General features: G+C 37.4%; 1 protein-coding gene across 15 annotated transcripts in view; it reads right to left on the minus strand.

Annotated features, from left to right (window-relative positions):
* The window catches only part of RALYL (RALY RNA binding protein like), a 632446-nt gene that overhangs the window by 332846 nt on the left and 279654 nt on the right, over positions 1 to 19946 (minus strand). For 9 of the 15 annotated variants that reach the window (XM_040993810.1, XM_040993900.1, XM_040993924.1 and 6 more), the window contains one exon: positions 3070 to 3348. In XM_040993810.1, the coding sequence (XP_040849744.1) occupies positions 3070 to 3325 (256 nt within the window). In that variant the 5' untranslated portion in view covers positions 3326 to 3348. Of the gene's footprint in view, positions 1 to 3069; positions 3349 to 4056; positions 4068 to 19946 lie in introns of all 15 variants that reach the window. The other 6 variants (XM_040993906.1, XM_040993930.1, XM_040993841.1 and 3 more) reach the window with 1 other exon arrangement.

Consider the following 19946-nt stretch of genomic DNA (forward strand, 5'->3'; position numbering starts at 1 on the left):
ACATCTTAATAACCTCCATTAAACTTAGGACTTACATTACAGTGTTGAATTCTAAACTCCAAAGACATTTATGAACATTCTTAAATAACAAAAACAAAAAGGTAGGTGATATTCAAAGTAAAATACACAAAATGCATTGAATGAATTATTTGAGATCAAGTAAAACAACAGTACTAAAGTTGTAAGCCAAGGTTATGGCATGCATGGCTGATTCAATTATAATTTCTTCCCAATGCTAAAGAGTAATGAGGATATGTAGACAGGTTGTGGAACAATCCTATTAATTTTCTATTTAGTTATCCATAATAATTTTATTTGACATTAAGTGTTCCCATGATTTGTAGAAGACATACCTTAGAGGATTTATTGGAAAATGAAAAAAAAAAAGGGGGTTACGAAGCACATGTCTGGTTTTTTTGAACCTTTTTCCCAAATCACCAAAACTGAAGCCATAGCACATAAAGCCAGGAGTCAATGTACTTCATGGAAACTAAGGATCTTCTTCCTAACTTCCTGTAGGGAAACATTGGGATACGCCTTGGCTGAAATTCTAGCAACATAGTCTAAGAAGGGTTAAGCACTTGAGCTAAATCAAAGCAAAATCACTAAAATAGCGAAATATTTGTTTTGTATCAAAACAGAAGTGAAAATCGAGGTTTCAATTAAAAGAATGACACTTTTGTCATAAATGGATACAAAATTTGTGAATATGACTGATTAAATATCCCCAAGACAAAACTAAGAAAGGAATCAAACAGAATAGCTGAAAAGGTATCTTATTACAGGCATGAGGTAGCTCTAATCTCTCAAAACAAAGTGATTGGGGATTATTATATTTTTTACTATATTTGTGCAGGAAAGAGCCTCAACTTTAGTGTGTATAATTCTAGCTCTCCATGTCATTTAAAAAAACAGTTATCAGCTAAATTTTGATATGAAAAAATAGAAAATATGATTCAGTCAGCTCTAGTTCATTAAGCCTAAATCAAACTCACAATTGGGTTTATGTTAATAATCAATTTTATATAAAAATAATTAAATGTGCTTCTGCAAATCACTTTCACTTTTGCATTAAAGAAAGACACAAAGATAACTAGGACATGATCTTTCCCTATAATTGGCCATGATGTTGCTATGAAATAAGAATTGAAACTGAAAAGAAGGAACAAAAACATTAGAAACACGCCATATCAAGAAAAGCAGGCATGAAGGGGATACAAAGGAAAGCAAAAGACTAAAAAAAGAGCTTGCCAATGGCTATTTGAAAACATTAGCTTTCTCTAAAATAACAAAAATGAATGAGAGAAACGCAAATAAAAAGTACATTTCTCCATGGTAGTGACTCTGTGCAGATCTGTCTCTCCACCCTACCAATGCACAAAACTATTATTTCAGATGTCACTCATATTTTAATGAATCGATTACCCCTACATTCATTTCTTTTAGACTATATAGCCCAGTGACACATTATTCTTAATACTCTTTTGTGAGGATGGCATACACAATATCATACATTAAAATATAAGATGGGATAGTAAAATGGAATTATAAAATAGACTCTGAAGAGGAAGGAGCTGAGGGTTTGTGTGTGGTAGGGCAGGCTGTTCCAGGGGAGGCCTGCCAATGAGTAGGACAGAGCAGAATTATGATAATAACATTCAATAAAGAAGGGAGCAAAAGCCTAGACAGTCTGATCTTCTGAGCAGAGGGAATCAATAGGAATGATATAATGATGTCAGAATCATGCTCTGGTTATCAGCATTATCATGGTGGTATCAGAGGGCAGAGAGAATATGATGAAATGGAAGATGTGGCAGTCTAGCACACTGACAGTAAGGTACAGATTGTAAACCTTGTGATGCATGAGAAAGGCTTAGAAGGAGCTTAATGACATATAGTATAATTTATGTTTTACAAGCTGGAAGATTATTTCAGCGGGCAAAATGAGACGTAACAATCACTCGTATGTGATGGCCTTCATTGCAGGTCTGAAATGTGATTTAGCTTAGGATATACTATCAAACCAACTTGCAATGGATTATATTTGGAGTGTAGAGATAAGTGGGGAATCAAGGTAGACATTAGGGTTTTTATTCGAGAAAGTGGGGAGTTGGGGGTCTGTTTATTATGATGGGGAGGCATGGGAGTATGCAGATGGGGACATGAAAAATGAGCTTTGACTTGGACAAATTAAGCTGTACAGCCTAATGCATATTCAAGAGAGGGTTCTATTTAATTTGGTATATGCAGAAGAGAAGACAAATCATAAATTTATCATGGCACTTTTGAAGTATTCAAAAATGAACTTAAGAGAGGAATTTATTGATGCGCAACAAACTAACATAATTCTTACATAATTTTTCAGACAGCTTATTTTATATAAACTTATTGAAGATCTTGTATATTGTATCATCACAAGCAAAAATATGTAATTATCTACTTTTATTTCTTGCAGTAATGATAATTGCAAAATATTTTTCCCCAAATATTTTAATTTTACTTCAGAGAACATTGTTCCGCCTTAGAAAAAAACAGTTTTATTATTCTTAGTCATTAGTTACAAATATTATTGATAATGATTAGATTGGCACAATGCACATGTCTTCCAACCGATAAACTTCAGCGGTTTTTATTATTCGAATTCCTAAGAAAATATATTGCCTTTTGTTTTTTCTACATTTTTCCCAAAAGGTAAAAACAGAACATGCAGAGAGAATGTTATCTATTAAGCAAACTCTGACTTCACTTGGATTAATGTTTTCTTGGAGAAATACATCATTTCAAGTCAAAGTAATGGGATTCATATTTATGATTTGTCTGGCTCTTAGGATTGATAGAAGTAAGCATATCAAGACAAGCTTCAGTTCATGAATTTGTGGGAAAATAAGACACTAATATGTACATCACTATGCGAACAAGAAAATAAGAAAAATGATAAATGCCTATATATTATAATTGCCTAAAGAAGAGATAATCATGACAGTGATTCTGAGATAGAGACAAAACTGCACCAAGTATGTGCAGAGCTGAGAACAATAATATGAAATCCATAACAGGAAAATGACTTACCAAGTGGTTGACCTGCAATGATCCTGGAATTTTCTCCAGCCACAGCAGCTCTTGCATGTCTCTCACTCATGTACTGTACAAATGCATAACCTTTGTGGACTGAACATCCAACTATTTTTCCATACTTCGAAAAAATGGCTTCAATGTCAACTTTCTTAACAATGGCTGTATTTAGATTGCCAATAAAAACACGAGAGTTGATAGACTTGGGGTCATTCTTATTGGTGACGTTGCTGGTTTGTGTTTTGCCAGTCATGATTGGCTTGCCTTGTGTTGATCCTTACAAAAAGAAAGAAAAAATAAAAGGGTAAAGTGTTAGATTGAATGTATGTCACTGGCACGTCAAAGTTTTTCAGTATTACACTCAGGAACCTACCCCAAATTCCAGATTTTCTTTCAAGGAACATTAGATATCACGGAAGGTAAATATTTCAAGTTAAATCATAGAACATACTAATAATCACTTAACATGTGTTTTTAACATGAGCTTTATTTTTAAAATGTTCAAGCTTTGTATTCCCACTTTTAAGTTCCCATTTTTCAGAAAATATTTCTACAATAAGCCACTTTTGTCTATCAGTGAAAAAGAATATCTGAATTTGACTAGAGTCTTATCAATGTTGTAGAAATTTAGTAATGAAACCATGATTTGCTATTTGAGAACATGTATTTTATTTCTATTTTTATATAACAGGTAAGCAAATTATCTATTTCAATGTCAGAGCTGTACTATCGGATACTAATAATTCATTTCATTAGAGACTGTGGAAGAGAACATTTATGAAAACCAGAAAATCAGAGAAGTCAGTATCAGAAAACAATTTTAAAATAAGAGATTTAATTAGAACTGATTTCATGCATGCTTTTTAATAGAAGTGATAGCACATATCAATTCCTTTGTCAGAGAAAAGCATCTTTAGTGAATTTTCATCTGTGATTAGCAGTTTAGTAAACCAAGTAACTGTTCATATTTTATTCTCTACCCATGTTTTAATCTACTTAACTCAATGCCCATATGCTGCCTAAGAAGTGTTTGTGTTTATAAAATGTTTTCTGAGTTTGGCAGAGTGTTTAATTGTGCCTAAATAAATTCAATTAAACTTTTATTCCTAAGTGTTTCTACATTTACATATTTATCTTCAAACCTTAAACCTGTATGTATATATCACACAATAATTTTGCAAATCCTAACATTTTTCAGGCATCCTTTTCTATAATTTTTATTAGCTTACAGAAACTATTATGGTGGAACAATAAAAGTTAAATCAGGGGTCATTCCGAGGGTCCTGCTCAAGCAGTTCTGATAGTTCAACAGGTCTGAATTGCTGCCAATTTCGCCATTCCAATCACAATGAAACCTATTCAGAATCTACTGGCTGACACAGTCTCTTCATTGTCAGGACCCTCGGAGCATGCCTCAGATCGGGGACCTGGGATGGATGGGAGGCTGGGTGGGGCTTTTCCCTTTGTTTCTCCCCTGATCCCAGAGACAGGGGAAAAAATGACTTGGTGTGGAAAAAATGGTGTTACCCAATTTCCTGTAGCCCTTGACCCTTTGTACCCTAATCAACTAAGAAAGATTATTTTAAAATATAATAAAAAAATTAAAAATCAGGGGTCACATACTAACATTGATGAACATTGTTTAAGGTTAACTGGCTCATATACTGTCTTTGGCTACTACACTTTTATTTCAAAACTATTTAAAATATTACAACTCATACAGACTATCATATGGACTTGTGAATATACAGTGCAGTATGCATCTCTACTCTCAGATCAAAGATGGACTCCCACAGAAATTGTTAAATACATCTTGACAATAAGATACTGAACTGTCATTGTCCATACCTACAATGTCAGAATACACTTAAATAGCAGAATGATGGAGTTATGGCTGTTTTTGAAGAACTATATTATTGCAATAATATAGGGGAAATAATTGTGGGGGGAGATTTGATATGGGGGAGAGAGAAATTCTAGAACCTATGGAAATATATCATAAAATAATAACGATAAGTTATAACTGTCAAAATAGTAAGTGCACACAATGTGATTTTTAAACTATTTTAAGCAAATTTCTTAAGAAGTTGTTAAAAGCTTGTGTAGGCAATATGTTTGAAAGTTTACACACACCTTTTAAAGCAACAACTCCTGAAGAAAATCATAATTAAATACAATTTTGTTATTTTGACTTGTTCATTGTTACATCTGGGACCATCAAAGGTTTAAGTCATGATGGACACTCAACATAATACATAATTCCTTAAAATGTACACCAATTTCATAGACAAACATTTGTTTATTTGTGAACAAAAGTGAGATATCATTAGAAACAAAGATTATGATGCTATTCATTGCTTTAGACTAGATACATTTAAGTAATTGCTTCAATCAGATTGACTTGTAATCGAGCCATTACCTCCAGAAAATCAAACAAAATGAGAAAAACAAAGCTACAAATGTATTATATTCAAACTCACATACAAACACTAATGTGCTTCAAATGTTCACAAAAATATCACACCACATTAAAAAAAAACATTTATTTTCGTGTTTGTTGAAAGGGAGAGAACTTTACTGGTTTATTCCCCAATACTCTGCAACAGTGGAAGATGACAACTCAAATCAGGGATTCATATGGATGGAATGGATAGAATTAAATCATCTGCTGCCTACAGGATGCACATTAGTAGCAAGAGTCCCAAACATGGGAACTCAGAAGCTGCACACACTTAAATGGTGTCTTCTACTTTGCAACATCCACCACACTGGGACTTTTAATTCCATTTTTCTATAAACTGCTGGGGTCTGTGAATTAGGTGTGAATAACACGAAGGTGTGAAGAGAACAGCTCCCTGCTTGGCAGGACGCGGGGGAGCTTCCAGCTGTTTGGCAGGGCCAGGTGGATTTCTCACTGGGCACCTTGATGCAGTTTCACTGCGTTTTTGCATGGACACTCAACCACCCCACTAAGAATTCTGTAATCTATTGAGGCATCATTTGCCCCTGTGAGATGGTTATTGCAACCAACGTGAGCTTGAGAGTTAATGTTATTGATAATGTCTTGGTGTTTTTACAAATATGAGTTATTTTCAAAGGTAAACATTTCATTCTAAACATTTTACTGGCTGAACAGAGAAATACTAATTAAATGGAAACAAAAGAACTGTTAGAGTAGGTCAGCTCTGTGATTTTCAGAACACAGTAGTCTACCATTTATGGTGACCCTCAGTAATATGTAATATTATGGTACAGCTGGATTCTGAATTCCCACTTGTCATTTTTAATTTATCCTTTTTGTTCCATGTGGATAATTCTAGTAACTGTAACACCATATTATTAATTATATAATTCTAATCACAACTAAAAGTCATTTAAAACTCACATGTCACTGATCTCATTTGTAAAGACTGACTTCACTGCTTCTACTACCATATGTAGCAGTGACTTTTCTTGTAGTGTTGTAAATTTGCTTTCAACATACTGTGAAAACAAGACTCCACTCATAATGCCTAACTTGTATTTCTCATGTGAGCCTTCAGTTGAAGTGGGATTGGCATGATCACCATCAAGAAGTAACAACCCTTCTGACTCAAACTATTAGAAAGTCAAGCAAACGTAGATAAAGAAACTATTCTTGGGAGGAGAGCGAAGATGGCCGACGTAGGAGGAAGGCTGTGAGGGAGCGTCTAGTGAGAGAGGGATAGAACGCTACAGAAGCAGCAAAGAGGAACAGCAGGGAACCGCAGGGAGAGGTCCGTGAAGCTCCCTGGGACAGTGTGGAGCCAAAAAGATCCACACAACTCGGAAGAACAACGAGAACGGAGCAGGGCAAAGTCAGAGAAACCAACATCCCACTCTAGACCTGCTGAGTCACTTTTGAAAACGGCCTGACGGGAGACACGGCCAGCTCGGAGGCAGGGAGATCAGGGGGATCGTCGCTGGCGGGAGGCCTTCGGCAGCGGTGGAGGCAGACTGCAGCAGCCGGACGTTTGGTGAGTTTGGTGAGCTCGGGGTTGACGTGGCAGCCTCCGCATTTCTCGCCCCCTGCTGAGATTCCAGCCTCTGAGAAGGCGGGGCAGGCGGCCGAAACTGTTGGGTCTGTGTGGAACTACGCACAGTGGTGTTGTGTTGGTGGCTGAGGGGGGCCGCGGGAAGGCGCCTCGGAAGTTCCTGCGCTGAGGGGACCAGTGCGGCTCGGTGCGCAGAGGCAGCTGGCGAGGGTCTGGAGTCCCCCACATCCTGCCTGGTGAGTGCACGAAACCACCGAGCGCACTGGTGAGTGCGCGCCGCACCGAGCGGGCTGGGCGCCCCGCCTGCAGCAGCAGCACCTCCGCAGCACAGGTGTCAGGTGTCAGGAGAGCTCAGATTTGGGAAGTGTAGCGCTGTGTGTCCCTGACACGCAGGTACCACTCCCATAGAGTGAACTGCTCACTTCTCGCCTCCCACCCTGCAGTTCTGAGCGTGGGCGACCCACCAGGAGAGCCCTGAAAACTCCTGCACCAAACTGACACGGTGCGAACCTGCCGTGAAGTCATTATAACAGGGCGCCTGGGTCACTCCTCCGCTAAGGGCCTGTGTGGGGGAGCCACACGGGAGCAGGGGCTCTGAACACCCACACACCACGAGTGGTGGATTCACTGCACAAGAGCCACGCCTGGAAAGTGCCTCACCCACAGTCCCGTGTGTGGGAGACGCACCAGGTGGGCTCTGAAAAACCCTGCAGTCCCTGACACGGAGAACGCAGGGAGAAAGCACATAAAACCTTCTACGCCCTGCGGATTCCCGTGAAGGGGGCACACCCAGAGAGCGCCTCCATCCCTCCACGCCCTGGGGTGTCACACCTGTAGAAGAGGTGCCCAGAGTGTGCCTGGAATCCACTGGGCCCCCAAGGTGGTGCTCTACAGCCCCGGGCCCTGAGAACGCACCAACGGTGCCTTGAAAATAACCACGCCCGGCAACACCACGCCTGCAGGCTCCAATCTCTACAGGAAAGCACCTGACAGCCCCTCAACACACGGGTCCATTTGCCTCACCAGAATACACCAACGCAATGGGAAAAACCACCAGAAAGAGTTGTGCTCCAGATGAAAGAGCCAGCACCCCACCAAACAAGGGCCAAAAGCCATTATCAATATCGACGATACGAGATGAAGACATGGAAGTGTTACCAGCAAAGGAATTGATGAAAATAATGCTAAAATTTCTCAGAGACGTGGACACAAAGCTGGAAGACTACCAGAACCGCATAATCACCGAAATACAACAAATCAAAACCAAACTGGACGCCCAAGATAATAAGATTGAAAGCCTCATCAACAGAATAAATGCGGCAGAGGAAAGGATCTCTGAAACAGAAGACACACAAAATGAAAGTGCCCAGCGAATCAAACAGCTGGAGACAAACCTCAGCAAAACTAATAAAATGATGCAAGAGATGAAGGATTACCTTAGAAAATTGAATATTCGGATCATCGGCCTCCCCGAGGGAGTAGAAAGAGAATCTGGGATGCAAGCAGTGCTCGATGAAATTATACAGGAAAACTTCCAAAACACTTGGAACACGAATCCACCCCGCATACAGGATGGACAGAGAACTCCCAACAGACATGATCCAAAGAGATCTTCACCCAGACACACGGTGCTCAAGTTCTACTCCAATGAAGACAAAGAAGGAATCCTGAGACAAGTACGAAGTAGAGAAAAGATCACATACAGGGGAAAACCCATCAGAATCACTGCTGACTTCTCCGAAGAGACCCTACAAGCAAGGAGAGAATGGACAAAGATCTTCCAAGTCCTGAAACAAAACAACTGTCAACCAAAAATAATCTACCCAGCAAAGATCTCATTTGTATATGAGAACGAAATCAGATACTTCAATAGCAAAGAAAAACTAGAAGAATATGTCTACACAAAACCAGCTCTGCAAAGTCTCCTTAGAAATGCGCTAGTCCCAGACAAAAAGGAGGCAAATCACAAACAAAGTTGGCAAATAAGAAGGTCTCCAAACTAAAGGCCGCACAAACAAGACAATTACATAGGCAACAACACACACACAACACAATCACATGGCAGGGCAAAATTGCAACCTCTCAATTTTAACTCTCAACACAAATGGTCTAAATTCACCAATCAAACGACAGAGATTAATAGAATGGATCATCAAACAAGACCCAACCATCTGTTGCCTACAAGAAACGCATCTAACCAGAAAGGATGCAAAGAAACTGAAAGTGAAGGGATGGAAAAAGATATTCCACGCCAATAGACGAGAAAAAAAAGCTGGGGTAGCTATACTAATTTCAGACGAGATAGATTTCATTCTAACTAACATCAAAAGAGACAGGGAAGGCCATTTTATACTGGTGAAAGGAATGATCCATCAAGAAGCAATCACCATCATTAATGTTTATGCACCGAATCTTAATGCACCTACTTACGTAAAGCAATTACTTACAGACTTAAGGGAAGACATAGACACCCGCACAATTCTTGTAGGCGATCTCAACACACCTCTAACAACAATGGACCGGTCTACGAAACAAAAACTCAACAAAGAAACAACAGAGCTCACACAAACAATAGAACAACTGGACTTAGTAGACATATATAGAACTTTTTATCCTAAGGCCACAGACTATACATTCTTCTCAGCGGTGCATGGCACCTTCTCCAGAATCGACCACATGATAGGACATAAAGCGAATCTAAACAACTTCCAAAACATTAGTATCATACCATGTACCCTCTCAGACCACCATGGGATGAAACTGGTAATCAACAACTCAAAACTCCCCAGGAAGTATAGGCACTCTTGGAAATTGAACAATATGCTATTAAACGAACAATGGGTCAGAGAAGAAATTAAAGATGAGATCAAAAAATTCATGGAAACCAATGAAAACTCTGATACAACATTCCAAAACTTGTGGGACACCGCCAAAGCAGTGCTACGAGGTAGATTCATCGCAATCGGAGCGCATGTCAAGGCCCAAGAAAGACGCCAAATACAGGAACTAACCTCACACCTCCAGGATCTGGAAAAACAGCAGCAGAAGAGTCCCACGCACAATAGGAAACAAGAAATCATCAAAACAAGGGAGGAGATAAACCAAATAGAAATCAAAAAAACTATACATAAAATCAACAAATCAAAAAGTTGGTTTTTTGAGAAAATAAACAAAATAGACACTCCACTGGCCCGATTGACCAAAAAAAACAAGAGAAAGTGAGAATCAACAGCATTAAAGATGAAAAAGGCAACATAACAACAGACACTGCAATCATTAAGAAAATAATTAGAAATTACTACAAAGAACTGTACTCCCACAAATTTGAGGACCACCAAGAAATAGAAAAGTTCTTGGACTCCCACCATTTACCAAAACTCAGTCCGGAGGCAACTGCAGAATTAAATAAACCCATAACCGAGGTAGAGATTGAAACAGTCATCAAGGATCTCCCAACGAAAAAAAGCCCAGGCCCAGACGGCTTCACTACAGAATTCTACAAAACATTCCGAACAGAACTAACCCCAATCCTCTACAAGCTCTTCAAAACAATAGAGGAGGAAGCAACCCTCCCAAACTCATTCTATGAAGCCAACATCACCTTAATCCCAAAACCGGATAGAGAACCATCAGAGAAGGAAAACTACAGACCTATTTCTCTGATGAACATTGATGCTAAAATTCTCAACAAAATCCTAGCCAATAGAATTCAAAAAATCATCAGACAGATCATTCATCCGGATCAAGTAGGATTCATCCCTGGAATGCAGGGATGGTTCAACATTCGGAAATCCATAAATGTTATAAACCATATCCAAAAACTGCAAAACAAGAACCACATAATAGTTTCAATAGATGCAGAAAAAGCTTTCGACAAAATCCAACACCTCTTCATGCTAAAAACTCTAGCCAAAGTAGGCATAGATGGGAAAATCCACAACATAATTAAAGCAATTTATGAAAAACCCAACGCCAGTATCATACTGAATGGAGAAAAGCTAGAACCCTTCCCACTGAGATCTGGAACAAGACAAGGGTGCCCACTATCACCACTGCTATTCAACATAGTCCTAGAGGTACTTGCAGAGGCCATAAGACAAGAAAAAGAAATCAAAGGCATACGTATAGGAAACGAAGAAGTCAAGCTTTCACTATATGCAGATGACATAATCCTATACATAGAAAAACCAGGAGACTCAATACAGAAACTGCTAGAACTTATACGAGAGTTTGGCAGAGTGGCGGGGTACAAAATTAACGAACGAAAATCAACAGCCATAGTGTATGCAAATAACACCAAGATGGAAGAAGATCTAACCAACAGGATACCATTCAAAATAGCAGAGAGAAGTATGAAGTATTTGGGAATAAATCTAACCAAAAGTGTAGGAGACCTATTCGAAGAAAACTACAAACTATTTAAAAAGGAAATTGAACAAAACCTCAAAAGATGGAATAACATCCCGTGCTCCTGGATAGGCAAAATCAATATCATTAAAATGTCTATACTACCACAAGCAATATACATTTTCAACGCAATTCCAATCAAATTGCCCAAAACATTCTTCACGGAACTGGATACAATGATTCAACAGTTCATCTGGAAACACAAAAAACCACGAATAGCTAGAACCATCCTGAAAAATAAGAAATTAGCAGGGGGAATCACAATCCCGGACCTCTGGACATACTATAGAGCAGTGGTAATCAAAACAGCCTGGTACTGGCACAAAGACAGAAAGGAAGATCAATGGAATAGAATAGAAGCACCAAAAGGGAATCCACACAGATACAGCCAATTAATCTTTGACAAAAAGACTAATGACAGCTTAAGCAAGTGGGAAGGACTCTTTAGTAAATGTTGTTGGGACAACTGGCTGATAGCCTGTAGAAACAAAAAGATAGACCCACATCTATCACCATACACTAAGATCCAATCTACATGGATAAAAGACCTAAACCTACATCCAGAAACCTTCAAACTCTTGCAAGAAAATGTAGGAAATACCCTGCAAGACCTAGGAGTAGGTACCGACTTTCTAAGAAGGACACCAAAAGCAATAGCAGTTGAGAACAGAATAAACAAATGGGACCTCATCAAACTAAGAAGCTTCTGTACAGCAAGGGAAACAATCAACAAAGTAAAAAAGCAACCCACAGAGTGGGAGAAGATCTTTGCACACGATATAGGCGATAGGGGGCTAATTTCCAGGATATACAAAGAACTTCAAAACAACCAAAAAACCAAAACAAACAAGCCACTCAAGAAATGGGCACGGGAAATGGGCAAACATTTCACAAAGGAACAAGTCCAAATGGCAAACAAACATATGAAAAAATGTTCCAGCTCCCTAGCAATAAGGGAAATCCAAATTAAAACATCGATGAGGTACCACCTAACACCAGTAAGATTGGCCCACATAAACAAGAACACCAACGACGCTTGCTGGCGAGGATGCGGGGAAAAGGGAACCCTACTCCACTGCTGGTGGAGCTGCAAATTGGTACAGCCTTTATGGAAATCAGTCTGGAGAACACTCAAACAACTCAAAATCAGCATACCATATGACCCAGCAATAGCACTCCTAGGAATATATCCAAAACACCTGTTTTACGACAAACCAACATGCATCCCTATGTTCATTGCAGCACAATCAGTAATTGCGAAAACATGGAAGCAACCGAAATGCCCATCAGCAGAAGATTGGATAAGAAAGCTTTGGTTCATCTACTCCATGGAATACTACTCAGCTATTAAAAAAAACAAAATGCAGTTCTTTGTGGCTAAATGGGCACAACTGGAAACTATAATGCTAAGGGAAATGAGCGAATCCCAAAAGATTAGATACCACATGTTTGCCTTGATTTAACCTGTAATTTTTTGTATGGTGGTTTGTTATTTTTTGAACCTGTCATTGATACTGTCTCAACCCAGATGTTTCGAAGAATGGAACTTGCATTATTTTTAACATATTGTTTACCCAATACTATGTCAATTAATTCCATAATGTTGTATAATGATACTGAGGCCTTGTTGGGGCTTTTAACTGACTGGATCTTTACTCTGTTAGACCTATCTTCAGACCATAGAAGGTCTCCCCAAGAGGCCACTGAACTTATCTGGACAATAAGACGCTGAACTTTATGCTAGGCAGGTGTTTGCAAGCAATGAATCTCAACTGAACTTGAACTATGGTTATGCAACAAGGTGGAGGAATCCACCATGGGGGGAGGGGTATGGGAGGGGTGGGGGGGATCCCCAGCGCCTATAAAACTGTACTACATAATATAATGTAAGCAACAATAAAAAAAAAAAAAGAAACTATTCTTTAGACACTGAACCAGAGGGATTTCAGAGACATGACATCTGAGAGAAAGAAACCCAGAAAGTCGGATGCAAGTTAGCCCCCGCCATCTGCCTGGAAACTACAGTTCAAATCAGAGTACTTGGGCAGAGCTGACGGGGGTACTTTAATCAGAGATGGAACTTTAAAGAGTTGAAGAGACAGAACAGAGTTCTGTCTGAGGAAACCTGGAATCTACGAGGAAGATTCCTTGAGACAAGACAGATGTGCAGAAGCAAATCCAGAAATCTGCTTAGGATCCCCTTGCATCTCTGTTGATCATGACAACACTTAAGTAAATAGTAAAATTTCGTCAGACTGAAAAGTTATTGGAAAATTGCACACAGCCTGATTCCAAGACAAACAAAAGCCTGTTGAATCAACTCACCATCCACAATACATGGAGTCCAAATTGACTTCTTCTGCATTGTCTAGATATCAGAAAGGAGACCATACTTCTGGGAAAATGATCCCTGGTATTAATGTATCCTGCGGTTACTATCAAAACTTAAATACAGGTCTCAAGTAAAAATGATTCAAATTCTATCTGGGACAATCATAGCATTTCTTCAGAAGCCTCTTCAAAGAAATAGACCTAGATACTCAACAGTAAGAAATGCATCATTTTCTACCCCATTAAAAAAATCCAAAATATCTCAAAAATTAGAAAAATATGGCCCAAGACCAAGAATGTAAAGGATATAACAACTTCCAACATGCATAAACAGCAGATGTTTTCAAAATACTAGTTCATCTACATGTACTTCTTTCTTGAATAAGTTAGACTATAATTGCTCATATTAATAACTAGGGAAAATATTTAGGGAAATTGAAGTGAAAAAATAAACATTAGTAAACATATATTCTTGGATGTAAGCTTATTCTTTAAAAAAAAAATCCACAAATTACAAAGAGAATGTTTGTCTCCTCCATACAAGTGCCACTTCTTTAAGAGGTGTTTAAAAATCTGTTAACAGCTTAACAACAACAACAAAAAAAATTGAAGCTGCTCTGTGAACCAATTTTCTGGCACCAATTTTATCCTAGAGAAATCATTGGTGTATAAGTGGTGACTCATAAAGACAATCATGAAAATTAGATTAAACTTTCCATTCATAACCTGAAACTTTTCTTGAAATGAAGGAAAATATAGCTTTTTACAAAATAATACTTGGGAAAGACTGGATATTTGTGGTTACAATCTGAGTTATCTTTTTTAGCATTGTTTTAAGTACATAGAAAAATATATGTTGGATAAAAGTAATGATCTATCTCACCATTTTTATCATTTGACTGTTCATTTCATATGCTCTGAAATAATATTACCAAAGGTAAATGTTAAATACCCAATATTGCTAATTATTGTTAAATATTGTTAAATATTGTTACCCTGTATAGCCAGCTTAATAGGCATTAAGCTTGTTTCCATTTTTCTCAAGTCACAAAAACATCTGAGATAAATGCAAACAAATCACTTTTGGTTTTTTAATATTTATTTTTTATTTCAGTGGCAGATTTACAAAGAGAACAAAGAGCAGAAAAAGAAATCTTGCATCCACTGCTTTCCTCCCCAAATGGCCTCAACAGTTCTGAAGGATTCAAGGTTGTGTCATGGGTATTGTAACTATTCTGCCACTGATCAGACAGGCATTTTTTAAAAATTAAAAACTTCTATATTTAATAAAAATATCCCAATAGTATTTTCACAGAGAAAATAAATTGTTAACTTTACCTTGGAACTTGTATCTAAAATTTAGATGAAAATTAAGAATTCAAAATGTGAACCACATGTTCATGTAACTCTGAATTACTTTTCAAGGGATTATTCTAAAATATTGAAGATCTTTAACAAGTTCTTGAAGATTTATATTGTAGGGAAAAAAAAGAACAAACCTGTGCATTGATTTCAAAATTTTGCATAAAATAGATGTGTTTCAAGCCAATTTTTCCATGAACCCATTGATGTATCCTCATTCACTGCATATAGCCAAACTGATAAGATTATAGTAAGTCTAGTGCAGGTGCTACTCTTAAAAGTTTTGTGGGCTGAACTTTGAGTCATAGATGTTTATCTATGACAGTTTCTTCAAGGAAGCTATAACTCCACACCTCATCAGAAGATTGCTTGAGCTATTACAGAGAAATGGCATCAACATCATAGCTCTTTTTACATAACAAAGCAACATCATTCAGTGAAAATCACCACCATCTTGTGGTGCATGAGTCTTGGAAAATGGATAATTCAAGAAAAGGCTTCCTCTGAGTCATTCAAATGTTATTATTGGGGCCATCTCTATCTCTACAACCAGGGATTGTGAAGCAAGGGCAGACACAACCCTAAAATGCTATATACAATTACATCAATATTCGGCAGAGGGCTTGGGACCAAGGGGCACCACTACTTCTGTTTGTAACTGATCAATGCAGTTCAGCGGAAATCAAAACCTATTTAAAATGATTCAGATATCATGACTACAATTAGGGAGTCAAAATTATGGAGGCATTATTTGGTACTACCTTCATTCTTTGTTCACATTTCCTTTCTTCTTGTTGATACTTATTGCAGTATTGCTAAAATGGGTTCCATTTAGGACATTATAAATTTTAAAAATTGCTGACAGAGCCCCGTGCCATGGCTCAGTGGCTAAATCTTTGCCTTGTACATGCCAGAATTCCACATGACTGTCAGTTTCTGTTCTGGCTCCACTTCCCATTCAGCTCCGTGCTTGAGACCTGGGAAAGTAAAGGAGGATGGCCCAAAACCTTGGGACCCTGCACCCTGGTGGGTGACCCGGAGGCAGCTCCAGCCTCCTGGCTTTGGATTGGCTTAGCTCCAGCAGTTGAGGCCATTTGCGGAGTGAATGAGTGAACAGAAGATCTTTGCCTCTGTGTTTCCTTCTTTCTGTAAAACTGAGTTTCCAACAAAAAAATTAAAAGTTGCTGATAAAACAGTAGTATCATCCTAAAAGCTACTCTGCAAATGAGTCTATGTTTCAAACTCAGAGCTCTTATTGGACACCTGGCATCAATCTAAGTGTTTAATAAATATTCATTCACTTAAAATAGTAAGAAAACTTTTTTTTTTGTCTTTGTTTCTTCTGGGATCTGAAATTTGGCTAAAAAGTGTTCCAACTTACTTAAGGAAGACACAAATCACTATAGTGGCGAGGATTGTACATTCAGAGGCCTTGTCACGGTCATTAACTACTTATGTCATGCTAGAGGAATCATCTCAAACTACTAAGACTTGCTTTTTGGGTTATGTGGAGATAAAATGACTGATAATAAAGTACTTGGAGAATGCCCACAGATCATTTCTGTAATTTTGCTTGGTAACAAAAAGATCCACCACATCATGAATCCTAATTAGAGTTCTCCTGAAATAATCCAGAGTAAAAAAACATGTAGTTTGAATTTCTCTGTGTGTAATCTAATAAAAATAGCATGGCATAATTCATAGTATTGAAGTTCAATATGGCAAATATAGAGAATCAAGGCAAAAGTAAACTTATATTAATTTTAAATTGTTGCTTTATATGCTGCTAGTAATGCAGAAATAATAGGAGGATTGCTCATGTGTATGAATTGGAATAAAGTTCTTTTCTATTTCCTATATGACTCAACCAAATAAAACATCTTTCTCTATTTTAAAGCTCCCACAACTTAAGCTAAATTGCAGAAGATATAAACATTGTCATGCCCATAGGAGAAATACATTGACCCTTAGTTAGCAGGTCCATTCCATTCTTGTCTTCTTTGTTCAAACTGTCAATCATTACAGTTCCCTCAGGAGTTAAATTTATACCACTGTTTTCGTGTAGGCCATAGAAATGCCTGCAGAGATGAACAACTTTCAATCATTATTTATGTGGCTTTGGAACAATGGCCCTTAGTGTGAAAGGTCTTAAATCCCACAACCAACCCCCGAAAAATCTTGTACTTTCCTAAAATATAAATACATGCCATACAATAGGTATAGTGGTGAATTTTCTGCCACCAATATGCGTTTTTGAAGTTGTATTTAGTAGCAAATAAATATGACATAGTGAAAATGCCTATTACATGTCTAGATCAGATAAAGCTCCTGTTTACAAATTTTAGACTCAGTGGCTATAAATGTAGATACAGTGTCGTAACTGATAGCAGTTAGTATTGCACATACTGTGAATCTCTGACTTAGAATCTAGTTTCCCTTTGATGGGACAAACTCTGCTGTTATTAATGTAACAGTATATGAAAAATTTACACCTTCTACTTTTAAGAGATCCTCATGAGGAATTAAAAACCAGGAATTTGTACTCCAAAAGAAGTGGAGCAAAATGATCAGTCTCTTATGAACCATTAAAGTCTTAGTTATTTTTGTCCTATTAAATAGACTTACCACTTCTGCTTGGCTTATTGACATCAGTTCTAGCTCATAAGAACTGTCACCGGAAAATTTCAAAATGAACGTTGCTTATAAATTATTTGCAGATTATACTGTCATTTAAGTTACTGCAAAATCCAGTCCTAAAATACAACTTGTAGCTTTGAAAAAGAAGTGAGAAAATTGCATCTGCAGGCTAGAGCTTTATTTAAGACATTTAAACTTATTTAGAAAAACAACTTTTTTAAAGTAAGGATATCTGAACCTGGTTTTAACATAATTTAAGTAAAATATTGAGGAATACAGTAAACTACTTCTGGCCTATATTTTTATTTTTACTATCATTTATTTTTATTGGAAATTCAGGTAGACAGAGAGAAGAGACAAAGAGGAAAATCTATTTGTTTCATTTTAATTTCCTTGCTTAAATAAATGTAGGTATGACAGATACCATATGTGTGTATATACAGCATATTTTATATCTGTCTTTAAACAATCTTACGCTAAGATTCTAAACATGTTTTTACTAACAGATTTTATTAATGTGTAATACTTATATATTTTAATGAAGTAGAGAGCAAATAAAGTGCTCAGCTCTAGCTGAATTTATTAAGTGTGTATAAAATTGCTTGAACAGTGAAGGGTAGGAGTGAATAAAACACCACTAAGAACTCCTTCACCTCAGACCACAATGCCTAGGCACAAGACTCAGCCCTTCTGATTGCAGCTTACTGCTAATATATATTCTGGGTGGAAGATAATGCTTCAAGTGCTTCCACTGTCACCCTCAGGGGACAATCAGTGTTGAGTTCCGGGCTCCTGACATTGTCCTAGTTCACTTTCTCTGTTGTAGGAATTTGGAATGTGAATCAGAATGTGGAAGAGCTCTGTGTCCTAATGTTAAGATACGAAAAACTACGTTCATATTTTAAGTGAATGAGTAGTTGGATAAATGTCATCATTTTATTTCCTACTGGATATTAGTTGAAGTAAATATTTACATCTCCATCAACACTTTCGCACTAGGCTTTCCAATTCCAAACAATCAAACAACAACTAAATTATTTTCCTCCTATTACTGAATAATAGCAATAGTCATTGGTAAAAGACTTGCCTCTGCTGACTGTGTGATGAAGTTTGTTGTGAGTGGTCACACTTGACACAAGAGAAAAATCTTTTGAATAAGTCAACATAAAAGGCTTTGTCATACCTCAAGGATAAGAACTATGTTTCTCCCTGATGTGACCACTGAACATTAGGTTCTTATTTATACACTGTGTTTTGACAATTTCTGAGGTCTTATGCATAAAATGATACTGATCACTGTTCTTTCTTGCGTGACCAACAACATAAAACAAATAGAAGAGCTTGTGTACACTAGATAGGCTGAAATATGCAATCTGGCAGAGACTGTCGTACTGTGCAAAGAGCAGAGAATCAGAGACACACAACAAATTCCCGTGGCTGTTATTACTAGTGCTACGAATCTAAAGCTCTTCACATTAGTGCAAAGCAATGTTGAACGAAATGCGTGCTAGCACTAAGTTAAGGGATATACAATTTCTACTTGAAATGGATCTAAATTTTTAAAAATTATTCATAGAAACGTCCCTCTGTAAATAAACATTTTGACACCCACTGCATACAATAGGTTCAAATGAGAAAGTAGAGTTACTAAGAAATGATTAGATAGGATTGGTGTCCTTTATTGTGTAAGTAAAAAGCTTGTGTGTTACTGAAATACAAATAAGTGAAAATAATTCCTATCAATGTGTAGCTATTATTTAGTTGATAGCTATAAAGTTTATTCAGTAAAATATAAATGGGTATAATATAGGATCATAAATACAAATAGTGAGGATTTGAACTTCGTGATGATTTAGACAGGGGATAAAACATGTGAGCTGCAGGAAAAAAAAAAAAAGAAAACAAAACAAAACCAAAAGAAAAAGTTTTATGTTTCAGGATCCAAAAACAAAATAACTTTTGAAAGAGTGCTGATGCTCTCTTACCTACTGCATATTCAGCAGGCTTTACTTGCAGTGTTATCTGATTATATCAAGTGTTCTATAAAACACTTTATATGTAACAGCCACTTCTAGGGAAACATCTGCTAGAAACTTAAGGGCTCTCTGGAGGACTTCCTTATTG

The sequence above is a fragment of the Ochotona curzoniae genome, unplaced genomic scaffold (assembly GCF_017591425.1).
Source record: "Ochotona curzoniae isolate NIBS_2020 unplaced genomic scaffold, NIBS_Ocur_1.0 contig_1071, whole genome shotgun sequence".
Taxonomy (NCBI): domain Eukaryota; kingdom Metazoa; phylum Chordata; class Mammalia; order Lagomorpha; family Ochotonidae; genus Ochotona; species Ochotona curzoniae.